At 42.6% G+C, this 15075-nt stretch overlaps 1 protein-coding gene across 3 annotated transcripts in view; it reads right to left on the bottom strand.

Annotated features, from left to right (window-relative positions):
* KLHL32 (kelch like family member 32) overlaps window positions 1-15075 on the bottom strand; it is a 188341-nt gene that overhangs the window by 100418 nt on the left and 72848 nt on the right. For 2 of the 3 annotated variants that reach the window (XR_005068474.1, XM_037059737.1), the window contains exon 4: window positions 10333-10440. The exons of the other annotated variant lie outside the window; for it this stretch is intronic. Coding sequence is in view for 1 of the 2 variants with exons in the window: in XM_037059737.1 (XP_036915632.1) it covers window positions 10333-10440 (108 nt within the window). In the remaining variant the exon portion in view is untranslated. The remainder of the gene's footprint in view (window positions 1-10332; window positions 10441-15075) is intronic. 3 annotated transcript variants of the gene reach the window in all.

Below are 15075 nucleotides of genomic sequence, written 5' to 3' on the forward strand. Positions count from 1 at the left end.
CATCTCTCCTTCCTAACGCCCTGCCCTACTCCTCACTCCCGCAAGGTAAATATATCCCCAGGGGGCGAATGAAGAAGCCGAAGGCAGAGAAAGTCACCCATTGACTAGCCAATCTTTTCTGAGTGCCTACAGTGCATTCCGGGAGCCTTCCTGGCTCTGTGCACATGAACACACGTGTCCTTGTTGCCTGGTACCTAGAGTCTAGGTTTTGGTTAAGCAGCTAGACTGCAGTGCCATCAACTAACAAAAGTAAAAGAAAGGAAGAAACAGGTTTACTCGGAAGAGCGAGATTTCCATTTGGGAACATGTTAAGTTTGTGATGCCTCTTGGCTATCCAAATAGAGCTATCAGGCAGACTGAAAAATATGAGTCCAGTGGGCAAACTGTAAGCCCCAGACCAAATTTTCCCGTCAGATATTTTTGTATGGTCTGTGAACTAAGAGTAGTTTAGGAAAATTGTCTTATTTGCATTTTTACAAATTTAGTATTTTTATTAGTAGACTTGACTTGTTAGAGCACTTTTAGGTTCACAAAAACTTGAGCAGAAAGTGCACAGAATCCCATACCCCACCCCCATTGTCTACATCCCCCACCAGAGGGTACATTTGTGACAATCGATGGGCCTGCAGTGACTCACCATTACCACCCAAAGTCCGTCACTTACATTAGGGTTCACTGTTGACACTGGGTTTGGATAAACGTAAAATGGCAGTACTCACCATCAGAGCCTCACACAGACTATTTTCACTGCCTACAAATCCTCTGGACCCTGTCCAGTCATCCCTTCCTCCCCTAAGCATCTGACAACCACCTTCCTTTTCACCATCTCCCCAGTTTTGCCTTTTCCGGAATGTCATATATTTGGAATCCCAAGTATATAGACTTTTCAGACGGGCTTCTTTTGTTTGTTAGTATGTATTTAAGGTTCCTTTCCATCTTGTCATAGCTTGGTAGCTCATTTATTTTTAGTGCTAAATAATATTTCATTGTCTAAATGTACCACAGTTTATCAATTTACCACTAGAGGACATATTTTGGCAATTGTAAATAAAGCTTTATAAACATTCACGTGCAGGTTCTTGTGTGGACATTAAGTTTGCAACACCTTTTGGCAAGTGCCAAGGAGTGTGATTGCTAGATTGTATGATAAAAATATATTTAGTTTTATAAGATGTCTCTTGCAAATATTTCCTCCCAGGCTCTGGTTTGTGTTTTCATTTTGTTGGCATTGAATCTTGGAGAGTAGTTTATAATTTTGAATAATTGAAGTCTACCTTATCATTTATTTCTTTCATAGGTCATGCCTCTGGTTTGTACCTAAAAAGTCATCCCCATACCCAAGGTCATCTGGATTCTCTCCTGTATTATCTCATAGGAGTTTTATGGCTCTGGATTTCAACATGGGCCTGTGTTCCATTTTAAGTTCTTCTGTTTGTGTGTGAAGGATATAAGGTCTATGTTTACATTCTTTTTCTTTTTTTGCATGAGGATGTCCAGTTGTTCTAGCACCACTTGTTGAAAAGACTATCTTTGCTCCATTGTACAGAATTTGTCACTTTATAAAAGGGACAAATGACAGGATGTAGGTGGGTCTATTTTGGAGCTCTCTATTCTACTGTCTACTCCTTCAATAATACCTTGCTGTCTTGAGTAAGTCTTGAAGTCAGGAATTATAAGTCCTTTGACTTTGCTTTCTTTCAACATTGTTTTGACTATTCTAGGTTTTCCTTCTCCACATAAATTTTAGAATGAGTTTGTTGATATCCACAAGATAACATACTGAGATTACGATCAGAGTTCCTATGATTGACTGGGGAAGAATTCAACTATATTGAGTCTTTCTACCCATGAATATGACCTATTTCTCCATTTATTTAGTTCTTCTTTATTTCTTCTACCAGACTTTAATAATTTTCCTCATGTAGATCTTGTTCCTAAATTGTTAGATGTATTCCTAAGTAATTCATTTTTAGGTGCAAATGTCCACGTATGGCTTTTAGTTTTTTAAGTACTTGGGAACCCCCCCCAAAATAAATATGTTGTAATATGTGAAAAAGTGAAATTCAAATTTTAGTATACACAAATAAAATTTCATTGGAATAAAGCCATGCTCCTTCATTTTACGTATTTGTTTCTGGGCGTTTTCATGCTACGAGAGCAGAACTGAGTAGTTACAACAGAGCTTTCTACAGCCTAAAAGCCTACATTGTCTACCACCTGGCCCTTCACAGAAAATGTCTGCTGACCCATGGTCTGGAGTGGCGGTGGGGCTGGGAGCCAATAGCATAAGACTGTACCAGATAATGTGCATCGAGATGATACTCCCAAGGCAGCTGGTCAGACTAAACAGGAGAATCCTGACACGTGAGGAGTTCAGAGCCTGTAGAAGGGGGAAGAAGCAGGAAAAGACCCCGGGAAAGGAATGATGGGGAAGGGAGCTGGGAAGCATAGGACTGAGCCCACAGAGTGTGGAGAGGCAGGCTGGCTGTGCCAGATGAAGCTGAGAGGTCACGATGACACTACTTAATTGATTCAGCAGCATCTGTGACAGTCAAGAACTAGTTTCACTGGGATGCTGAAGATGGAAGCCTCCCACGTGGCAAGTGGAAAAATAAATAATGAATATATTTATGCGACTCTTTTCCTGGATTCTGCTGTAAAGGGAAGCAGAGAAAGAAATGGCAGCTGAGGGGGAATACAAGAACAAGAAAGGGAGTCAGACAGATAAGCACTAGAGTACAGTTATGTGCTGCTAGGAATGTTTCAGTAGAGAAGGAAAAACTGATGACAGAAGAGAGAGAACCAAGGATCACAGGACTGAGGACTGACAGGCAAGAGGGAGTGGAATCCAGAGCTTAACTTTTTCCACTGTAAAAGATGGGAATAGAAGAAAGTGCGCAGAAACAGGGCAGTTTGGGGACTCCGCGGTGAAAGCTGGTCTTCCTGTCCACATCTATTTTCTCGGTGGAAGGTGAGTTTTACTTGTGGAATGTGCACCGGAGGTAGGGTAACAGGTGGAGGGGAGGGTTTGAGAAGAAATGAGTTGTTTACCAGGAGAGGAGGAAAGCAAATTTACTAGGGAAACAAATTAACATCACCTGGAAAGAAAGGACATCCGTCTGAGATTTAGAATCATGAATTTGGAGTGAAAATAGTAACTTTTTTCCAGAAACGAGCAGCAGAGCAGATACTTACAGTGGGAGTCAACCAATCCTTTTCCAAAGTCGCCACAGCCTGGAAACAAGTTTGTTTCTCCCTAAAAGCACTGCTCTGCTCTTTGGGCTGTGCCAAGGTGTTTCCCTCCTGACACACATGTGCTAGCATAAGGATGCATGGCTATGATTTTCAGGAATGATGTCTATTTCATTACCATACACCAAATGGCTATTTTTGTTCCCTGCAAGGTAAAATGCAAATTAACCTCTTTTTCCTGTAGTACTCTGCGAAGTACTAAGGTTCCATCTCTTATCCGAACTAGTGTAATTTTGGAGCATTGAGCATCCCCAGGCACTTCATTACACTCTATATACAAATAATTCAGGCCCCTGGTAATCCACTGCCAATCAATGCAATGGTGCGTTGGTCTGGTACATCCAATCACAGAGAAAACATTCCCTGTGCATTTTTCATCAATATATCCCTAACTTCATAGCAGGTGCTTATTAAGTACTTGATAAATTAATTAATCTCAGTTTGAAAGTAGACTATAAATGGATGGTTTTTGTGAAGTACCCCCCAAAAATAAAACGTTCACAAATTAGGACATTCAGTGACTTGGAATCAGTCATTCCTTTGAATGTTTACATCACTATTTCACTCAAATAAATAGCTACCTGAAATATAAATCTCAAAAATTGTTTGGCCAGTTATGTTTTTTATCTTGAAACTGACCACAAAAACCATATGTTTTTGTGATAAGTTGGTTTGCTTTTTAGAAATCTTTTAATTAGAACTGTAAAACTCCCATACACTACTACTTCATACAAATACTAAACGCTTCCAGCAGAGGGCTCAAGAATTCTATTCTAAGGAAGGTTTAAAAAGTTCTTGTCTAACAGAGGCTCAGCAAATAGCTTTCTCGAGTCCTGCCCTATGAACTGCACCCTGTGTACACTGCGGCCACACAGAGCCGCAGGTTTAACAAGGAGTGGAGACGGTCACTCAGAACTGCTCCTGCTCTACCGGTAGGAGCCCTCCCACGTGACTTCGCCTTGTCTGGACCAACTGTTCTCTGTGAGGAACCACGGGCTTTGGGACCAGTGATATTGGTACTGGGTCCTCCTCGGAGAAAAGCCAGCTTCTGAGGGGTTAGTCTGCATGAGGGCTTCTAAACTCTCACTTCTCATTTTTCACAATAAACAGCTAGGTTCCCAATCTGTCCTTTCCACTTCTGACCACCAAGCCACGCCACAGGCTTATTATACCTGACATCTTGGGAGCCATGACAATCCCACCTGGCGTAAGATTCTTGTCTGTGAAGTCGGCCAACTCGTTCTATTAAACCACACACGGGAATGCATAACATCTGCACCCCCAAATAGTAAGCACACACGCACACACACCTGCTTGCTTGTTTTAAAAAAATCCACTGCAGAAAGAAAATCTCTCCAAAGGCAAATAATAGAGAGTTTCAAAAGATCCCAAGAAAGCAAAACATCACTGATGGAATCCAAACTTCCTCCCTTCACTCCACTCTTCTCGAAAGTTCTGAGTCAAGTCCAGCTACGGGCTCTGGCCCGTCTCTGATGAGGATTAAGGTGAGGAGAAAATGATCACTTTCTGCACAATTCTCAATATTCGTCCTTCACATGTAGATCTTGAACTGTTTCCTCTGGAGCCTGGGACGCGGAGCAGGTGCCCCGAGGCCTCCTGCCAGGCTCCTGCGGGTTCTGCCAGGTGAAGAAAGGCCTCGGCAGCTGATATATTCACAGACTCTTAACACTGCTCCCAAGGAAAGCATTTAAGAAAAATTCCTCCCAGATTTGTTCCATGTTAAGCACTTACTTCAAGCAGGTTATGTTTTTAAGTCAATCTGATAGGAACTCTTTCCATGCAAAGTGACACATCCATCCCTGAAGGGATGGTCCACGGGAAGGCAGTTCTAATTAAGATTCCTGTCACTCTGCTTGACGCTCGGGTCTCCAGAGAAAAGTATTCTGCTCTGGAGAAGGCAGTTCCAATGATCATCAAAATGCAATGCTACGGTCTGTGCCTCACCAGGGAGAGAGAAAAAATACCATGTGAACATATCAGGGAATCAAATGAGAATCAGTGAGACAAACTTTACTGTGAAAGACCATGAAAATTAAGGGATGGTTTCCTGTGATTTTGGATTTCATGAGTATTTTTATGTGACCACAATTACAGCTGGCAAAAAAGGCTGTTTTCACTTAGTAGATTATCATACTTGTTTAGATGTCCAAAGGCTTTAAGATAGTTATAGTGATGGTTACACGCAGTGTCCCTGGGAAGGTGGCCCTAAAGCACTCTCTGGGTCAGGGAAAGATCATGGGGATGGGGGACCCCACAAAGATCAGTTCTCCCATGACACGGAGATGCCAGGGGCTGGACTACTCAGATAATGAAAAGAAAGGCAGGTGGACAGAGATACCAAAGAATCATTTATCTTCAGATGACACAGATGACACAGCTGGCCATGGCTGACAAAGGCAGCAGCCCCTGGACATGGGAAATTGTAAAGAGGACTGCCAATGGCATTACCATTTAGTACATGGTTTCTCTATTGACTGGGTTTTGGGAATCTCTCCACAGGCTATAAGGGACAGAACTGGAGGATACTTCTCCGGAAAGCAAGAGGAAGCTAACTAGGTTTCATATAGAAGGTATTTCGCACAGTGCTTGGCATATAGTTTATCGTCCTTGCCACCAGCACAGCCAGAGTGCAAAACAGTGAACTTCATTGTGGTTCTCTGTCCTGTTGGCTTCCAGGTCTGGCCTAGTAATCCAAACCCCTACAGCTTTGTTCCAAGACCCTGGGAACTGGAAGTCCCTCCACGTTCAGAGCAGCACTCTCCTTCGGAGAAAAGCATCTTGGTGTAGCTGTTCCTCACAGTCTGGCTGGGTTTCCTTAGAAACACCTGCTTGCTCCTGGGTGGCTGACCTCTCGTCTGGTTTAGACTGGGATTTCCCCTCCCAGGCAACACCTCCATCAGAATCCCTTCTGCCTCCTCTGTCCTCACGTCGCTTCTACTCAGGACTGGTTTCAAACACGAATTACTTCTTGGCGACAGTTGGAAAGTGAGGAGATTGACAGAGACAGGGTAACAGGGTCCTACTGCCCATCAGAGTGAGGGCTTGTGGATGATTTTAAGTCCACCTTTCTCCCTCAGGCAGATCTCCCAGTGACAGTTTACATCACACCATTCGCTCTTGACCCAACTCCCAGGAACAGGCTAGAACAGGGCCTGCCCTGCAGCCTGGCTCCTCCACCCTCCATGCCCAGCTCTGCTGTGCTTGTCCACTCGAGGACACCACGGGGCTGCAGCGCATCCTGGGCTCTGCTTGAGCTGCGTCCCCAGCAGGGTGTGCCCACAGCAAGGGCACATCGCTAATCAGTGTGAAGGCAGAGAGTCAGCTTGCTCGGTCCTGTGTAAGCTCTTGGTTTAATAAAAAAAAAGGTGTATGCATTTTTAGAGAATGTATCAGCATTAGAGGAGGTCTGCTTTTTCTTTAAAACTTCCTGGATGAAATCTGTGGCCAATTTTAAGAAAGCTAGGCTTTAGAGCAGTGTATAGGAGATGCACACATCTCTTTACACCCGACGACGACATTCATTCATCACACCCACTCTATACTTCTAGTTTCTCTCCCAAGACAGTAATAATTTCCAGACTTAAAATACTTACATTTGATACTGTGCTCACTACAACTGACTAAGGGTATAATCAGGTGACAGTAGAAATAGTTATAGGTAGGTAAATTCAATGTTATCCCAGATATTTAACTCCAATGTATAATGTTCACGATGGTAAATAACAATTCAGAGATTGAAAAACTATATATTTACTCACACTTCCATATTGCGAATGCTTTGCTTAATATTAATTTCAATGTCGCAGGAGGAGAAAGCAGCTTTTTGCATTTCCTAAGTATACTACAGTGTTGGTTTCTGCTATCATCTGTGTCCACGTCTCAAAGGGAAAACAGATGATATATAAAGTCATTCTGGCATTTAAGAAACAAAACTGCCATAGGTGCTGTCCAAGGGACACTATATGGACTTCCATTCTGCAGCAAAGAGCCATCAGATATCGAGTTCAAAGGCGGTGGTTGGAGACCTTGTAGGCTGAGTGTTGGAAAGGTGCCCGGGTGAGAGAACCGTCAACAGAGTTCACTCTCTGTGTCCAAACACTTCCCCCCTCCTTCACCAAAGGACAACCCAATCTGGCTTAACATTTTCTTAATGACATAGGACATGAAGAAAGTATTGGCTTTACCCCTGGCGGTGTAGCTCAGTGGATTGAGCAGGGGCCTGTGAACCAGAGGATAGTGGTTCAATTCCCAGTCAGGGCACATGCCTGGGTTGCAGGCCAGTTCCTGCCAGGGGACACATGAGAGGCAACCACACATTGATATTTCTCTCCCTCTCTTCTTCCCTTGTCCTCTAAAGATAAATAAATGTAAAAAATAAAGGAAAGCATTGGCTTTGCATTCAGAGGACTGGGTTTGACTCAGCGGGCCCACAGGCACTGGGAGCAGATCATCCACTGCACCTTCCTGGCCTGTCACCTTTAAGGCGGGACCACTGCATTCCTCAGAGCTGTCAAGAAGATTAGGTCAACAGCACACAAAGCACTCGGGGCAGTCCCCCAGCTCTGGCAGAAGGTGCTTTGTGAAAGGTCAGCCCTGCCTGTCCCCTCAGCACACAGCTAAGTTATCCATGAGTGTGGCAGGCTTGTGTCCCTTCTGTGGAAGCACATGTCAAGTACGGTCACTGGGCAGACTAAATGCAACTCCTGGGCTGGCCCTAGGACTTGCTTTTCTATTTTTTCTAAGCACTTGTACCAGATACCTAAATATATATTTTTCTCATTTGGCCTTCTTTCTCCTCCTAAGAGTAGAATATGAGCATAGGACTCCTGGGCAATGGGATACGGCTGCCCTACTGCAGACTTCTTCCCTCTTCCCAGGCAGTTTTCTCACCCTTCAGGAAGTCAGCTCCCCTTATGCTATTTTCAGTCCACATTTCACAGACCTCTGTGCTGCAGGCTAAACTTATATATGTTGTGAAAGAAGCCACAAAGCAATCAAGGCAAACAGGGAGGCAGCCGCTTACATGTGCCTGAGTGGCTTGCCTCAGCCTTCACAGCAATTCCTGTGCCCTTTTCTTTACTAATGACGTAACATGTTCTGCAGCCCATAGCCTCTGAGCTTAAAATGCTGTCAATGAAGCTCAGTGCAGAAATCAGTTTCTTGGGTGGCTTTATTAAAAAAACAGCATTTGCCATTCTATCCCCATTTACACGCTAGTGAAGTGTGAGCTATGAAGTGAGATTGAGCGTGCTTTAGAGAATGGGCAAATGCAGGTGTGACTGATTCAGGTATGAAGAGAGAAAAATGCACAAGACACAATTTAGAGCTGATATCTTTCTTTACATATGTAAACTAAAAAACATAAAACGCATATTTACTCACTTCACTAGCAGTACGTTTCAGCAGCTCTGTGAGCAGTAACTGCTCCCTCATTCCCCAACGCATGAAGTCCGGCTGGGCTGATGCTAAACTTGTTATGTCTTCTTCTTTCTACTTCCCTTTGCACTTGCTACTTGATGGATGTTTGTTTGTTTGCTTGTTTTTCCCTTTCTACCTACTATTTTCATTTTAGCTGCCAGAGTTGCCTCAACTAGTCTACAAAACATTTCTCAAACTCTGCTCGTTCTAGAAACGGAGATGAACAACATCATATACTTTAATAAGCCTTGAAAGGAGGAAATTCAGTAGGAGAATTTCCTACTGAACTCCGACCTTCCTTCAGCAAATACCACCTTTTCTGGGACGGTTTGCACTGGCAGCCCCCACGGAGCACACCCTCCCTTTCGTCCCCACTGTGTCTTGTGTTCTGTTCCTGTTGTACCTCCCACCACAGTGAGGATAGGCGATTCTGCACACAATTCTTCCCCCCAGCAGGATGTGGGCCCAACAAGAGAAGAGGGCCTGAGTTTAGCATATAAGACACTGAACGTAGCTGGAATTGAAGAACAAAACTTTATGAAAGAGGATCAACATCCAGTCTACGTCTGCACTGATTTAGTTGCGTAGTTCTGAAATAAAAATGGGGGGAGGGGAGCAAAACAGGTGAAGTGGACCAAAGGTACACACTTCCAGTTATTAGATAAGTGAGTCCTGGGGACATACCAAACAGCATGGAGACTACAGTTAACAACACCACATCGTGTATTTGAAAGGCCTGAGAGAGCAGAATTAAAGTCCTCATCACAAAAAAAAAATTGTAACTATGTGTGGTGATGGATGTTAACTAAACTTATTGTAATAGTCACTTTGTAATATTCACATATATCAAATCATTGTTGTACACCTAAATCTAGTACAATGTGATATGTTAATTGTATCTCAATTAAAATAATTTATAAAGGAAAAGTTTTGTGTGTCCTAACACACACAAATAATTGTTTCACTAACATAAAACTAGTTAAGAACCATGAAGCTTCAGATCTGAATTTATATTGTCTTCATGCAGTTTTGCTTTGATTTGCTTTGATAACTGTACAATGCGTGGCTCTTGTATTCCATCAGTTGTCATTATTGCTCTTGCATTAAAGTGAGAGAGAGAGATTGACATTCTCTGGAGAGGTCTGTAATTCCCACAATTTTAATAATGAGAAGTTTTAGTGTTCCAACCACCACATTCTAATCGATCACTTAACACCCTCACTCTGAGATATGTGTGGAGGACAGAGTGCCAAGACGCTAGACCTAAGCTTTGGGGCTTTCCTTTTTTTGGTCTTGTTTTTAAGCCCATGAAACCATGACTGAGTCACTGATCTTCAGTGATAACAACGAGAATCCAAGTTATCTTGCAAATTCCCATGTAATACTTCTTTAAGATATTTTAAAATTATACCAGCAAGCCACTGAGCTAAGATTCAAATACCATGTTCCCTGGGTCATACTTAAAATCATACTGCTTTACTTATCTTTCCATATTTTAGTTATAAAATGAAAGACATAATTTTTTTCAAAACATCTAAATGAATAAGAAGAAAAATAACTGAATCTCACACCTCAAGGGGAATTTCTTCTGACTAGATACAGTTAAAATGCCCAGCCCCTTAGAGGACATGTGTACCATACCTGTCCTGTGTACGCGAACTCCAGAGCCTGCTTTAAGCCGAGGCTGGTGACACCATGTAAGTTCACCTCGTCGGCGCCACTTTCCACCATACAAAGACTGAACATTGCCTGTGGAGGGGAAGGAAGGAGAAGGCAGGGTTATGGGACTTCAGACGCGAAGGAACAAACTAAGTCCTAGAGAGACTGGGAAAGAAGTTTTACAATTTAAATATTGATTCTGGATTTTGAGATGCTTTGACAAAGCTTCATTCCCACAAGCCACTGCAAATCGTTTTGGTGCCTCACCAGGCATGGGGACACACCATCAGTGTCGCACACCTCACAGGCAGAGTCCCATTTAATCCCACAGCTGTGCTCGGGGTGACTGTGTTTAAAGTCACTGAAATTCTCTCCATCCTCGGCTCTCCCTGCTGTTGTGAAATGCGTAGCACTCCCAAACATCTTGCCAACAGGGCATGGAAAGTAGCACCCTTGTCTCCCAACTTTTCTTCTTTTATTCTCCCCCACCACAGTGACATATCTCATCCCTCTCTCCTGCCATATAATACATCACACACTCTATTCAGTGGTTCTCAAAGTGTGGCTCCTGGACTAGCAACATCGGTACACAGCCCAGGAAGTCATTGTAGATTCTTGGGGCTGGGGCCCATTCGATTCTGAGAACTACTGTCTAAGTTATTCAGTGAAGATCTATTTGCCTCCAAACCAATTCTCCAAATGGCCAACTTATTGAAAATCAGTCTTGCCACTGAATGATCAATATATCAAATGGCAACTTGAAATTTTAAAAAGTAAAAACTTGACAAATTAAACAAATACATGGGTGTGTGCTGATGTCCCACAAAAGCCTTTAACCAGAGTGACTTAACAGGTAGAAAGAGCTTATTCGATGCTGTGTTACTGATGATGAAATGCACTATTTAGACTGTGCATATCTGTGTAGTGAAGGATTAACCTATCCCAAAGAGAGGTCTGGCCTTTGCCCTGGGCTTCTGGGGTGTGGTCTCCAGGCCCTTGGACTATCCAGCCTGACAGCAGTGTCTTTGCCTGTCTCAGGGCTTTGACTGCTGACAGTCTAGGGACATGATTTACCATGAGGGCTTTGGGCCACACTGCATCAGGCTGACCTCCAGAGGAACTGGAGACTAAAGGTATTCATTTGAGCTCCAAGAGAGGCTGATGACGAAAGATTACACACAGGCAGTTTGTGATTGAGCCCCAGTAAAAGCTCTGGACACGGAAAGCGTGGGCCAGCTTCCCTGGCTGGCAGTCCTCTGTGCACACTGTCACACAGCATGGCCACAGCAGGTGACACTGACTCCACAGCAGGGAGATGGCCAGGAGCTCTGGGTTTGCTCCCTGTCTGCACTCTGCTGTAAGTATGTGTCTCTCGCCTGGGCTGGTTCTTATTTGCATCTTTTCTCTGTACCTTTACAGAGAAATCTAAGAGTACAAAAACTTTTAGTGAGTTTTGTGACTCTGTCTAGAAAATTAGGGGACATGAGAGCAGTTTCAGGAAACCCCTCAAACTTTTCTGAATTGGGGTCAGAAGGAGAGAAGTCTAAGGGGACTGTCCTTTCAGGTTTTGCAGTTCGTTAACTTTACAAAAATAAAACTAAAGGAAAAACAACAACAACAACAGCCCTACCTCATTGTTCTATGTGGTAATAGTTCAATTCACCCTCAGTATTTTAATTTAAAAAATGTTATATTTTGTTTTGCCAATGTATTAATAATATGGAGCTTTTAACAATCTTTTATTTTGATAAATTTATTTTTGATCCTCATAATTCTATACGTTTTAAACTAAGAATATATTTAACGTTCACAAATTTACTTTATCATAAATAAACAAATCTAACCTCTAAAACGTAATCTTCTAACCCATCCTTTAGAATCTGTTACAGGCAAATGGTCAGTAGGCAAGTTGGGCGGCTTGGTTAGTGAGGGAGTGGACCTGGCTTCCCGCTGCCATCGCCAGCAGTGAGGGTGCTACGTGGCAGGTTAAGAACACTGGACGTGAGGTCACATGATCCATGGTCTGGTGAAGCACAGTGGTTAAGGGCAAACTTGTAACCCAACAACTCTGGGTTTAATCACTGGCGAGTGAGTAGAACGGACATGGAACCTGTGACTCAGTTTTCTTATTTGAAAAATATGGGGCTAATGAACTTGTCTAAAGATTATATGACAGCACATATGTAAGTATTCAGAACATGGCCCGATAACAGGCAAGCTCTGGTGAAATCTACATTTTGTGATTACAAAATCGAATACAGTTTCTTTTATATTTTCTGGTTAAAAGGATTGCTACATTAGAAGTACCAGTTTCTGGGATTGTTTTGTTTTGTTTTGTTTGTTTTGAGGAGAGGAAAATCAAGTGAGGCTATACATAAAAAATGCTAGTAGAAAATTGACTTTAATGTTAAATGGATTCTGCTTATGCATTTGTACAAAATATGAAATTTTAAAATTAAAAAGCACAGGCCACAATAAAAATATTTCAATGTGTCTAATTCTGAATTTGCTTATAGACTTAGATAGCTACTTTTAAAAGCACATGAGAGAAATTCCAGTTGTTTTCGACATCCTCCAAGTTGAAATTGCACCTGATAGGGTGACCAGCTGCTCTCCATCGACCCCATGTGCAGAGGGAGACCGGAATGATTCAGACTGAGGAAGAATTATCTAGGTTAATGAAATGGAAAAAAGTTCCTGAGAGCAAAAGTTAAATAACAGAACAAGCTGCCAAGGGAGTTTTTGAATCTGCTTTCACAGGTGTCTTTCAAAATGAGCCAGGGCAATTGGCACAGAACAAGCATCCTCAACCAGACGGTTGTGAGCTACTGAACTCGAAGCCCGGCGGGGGAGAGTCGGAGCGAGAACACAATCCCTTAAATAATACACCTATATACTTGTACATGTTTGCATAAGCAATAAAGGAACACCATCTTGGCCACTGTGGCAATATCATGGAATATGACTGGAGAGAGAGAGAGAGAGACTACGAATTTTACTTCATTCACATAGTATTATTTGGACCATCACAATGGACATGCGTTACCTGAGTATTTCTAGCAACTGCCTTTTGAAAATGTTATTTTTAATGTTCAGAACTGTGCCAGAGGACATATCTGAATCAAATCCTGGTTCTATAACCTACTGATCCCATGGGCAATTTACCTGGAACATGTGACCTTCGTTAATTTGTTAACTTCTCTAAGCCTCAGGCCCCTTATCTGTAAAATAATAATAATACCAACCTCATAGACTTGTCTTGACGATTAGATACAATCACGATTGAGGTCAAGTACCCACCCTTGGCACACACGGCAGATGCTTGATAACTAGGAAATGTTACTCTAATGCACACTGATTATTCTACTCTACTCTCCCATGTCTCCTTTTGATCCCAATAGGACTGAGGGTTAAGAAACAGCTCCCTTCCCTACCCTCCCCTCTGCCCAAATCCACCCCTTTCCGATACTTTCCTAATGACAATCCTACTCAAATGCCAAGACTGGCTGCAGGACTTCACTTTCGACCCACACTCCCACACCCCATCGTAAGACCACAACTATAAACACAAAACTTCTACTCTGATATCATAGCATACAGTTTTAAAAATTTAATGTTACAAATTTAGCACATCATCAATTTTTAAAAATTAGAAAACTGGTTAATTAAAAATAACTATTAAAAGGTAACTATTAAATCAAGGTCAATGTTTTGGGTTGAACAAACCTACAAGGCACCTCAAACAGGAAAAGGCTCCCAGGATGCCACCAAAGTCAGAAAGAACCTGGCCATACAGCAGAAGGAAACACCAGCAGCCTAGGCTGCCCGAGCCTGTGAAACAGTCTTGGAGACCCGCCGGAGCTCATGGGGAAGGGCAAAGCCTCTTTGGGAGCAAAAGAGGTAACGAAACCAAAAGTGCTATCTTTTAGCATCAATTTTCTTAAAAAGGTAAACTAAGTTTCGTGAAAGTGGGTTCCAAGCCTTCTTCATCCACTGTGGAGACCCTGGACCCTAGCACTGCATGCAGAGACAAATACAGGGCAGTGAGTAGGTGAATAAACGAACAAGCCCTTCAAAAATTCAGCTGTGGATGATATCCAGCTATTCTACACTGCTGCAAACAAAAATAATTAACGTGACATAACAGAGATTTTCATGATGTAAGATGTTTTAGACCCTGGGATATAAAATATAGTTCAAGTCAAAGAGAAAGATATCTACCATAAGCTAAACACAAATAAATTCAAAGCTAGACATCTGGAGAAAATTAAGAACATATGGTAGTGTCCTCTAGGAAGACACATTCTGCCAAAGCACTGGGCAAGGCTCTGCCTACAAATCGAAAGCACAGCTCAGGCCCTTCCTTGGTTCCCTCCACAGGGTCTCTGGGAGAGCCTGGGCCAGGCTGAGATTCACAGTGTCGTCACAGCTCCTCTTGGCTGACAGTATGCTGCCACCTCCACAAATCTTTCTAATTGAAAACCCAGTTTGTGAGAATGCAATCCATTTTTAAGTGCCTTCTCAGAGAGAGTTCTGGATTTATAGTGTGTCATTTCTCCCATATTTCACACAGAAATGACACGAATTGAGCCCTAACATTATGGCAGGTGAGTTAAGTTCCCTTGGGTCACACTTTTTCTCATGAGATGAGCTACGACCAATTTTAGGTTGGTACGTTATACCACAAAACTGACCAGTGAAAAGTCTATGTCTTCAAATATAAGT

The sequence above is a fragment of the Sturnira hondurensis genome, unplaced genomic scaffold, assembly GCF_014824575.4.
Source record: "Sturnira hondurensis isolate 20B ecotype Veracruz unplaced genomic scaffold, ASM1482457v3 Scaffold0011291, whole genome shotgun sequence".
Classification (NCBI taxonomy): Eukaryota; Metazoa; Chordata; class Mammalia; order Chiroptera; family Phyllostomidae; genus Sturnira; species Sturnira hondurensis.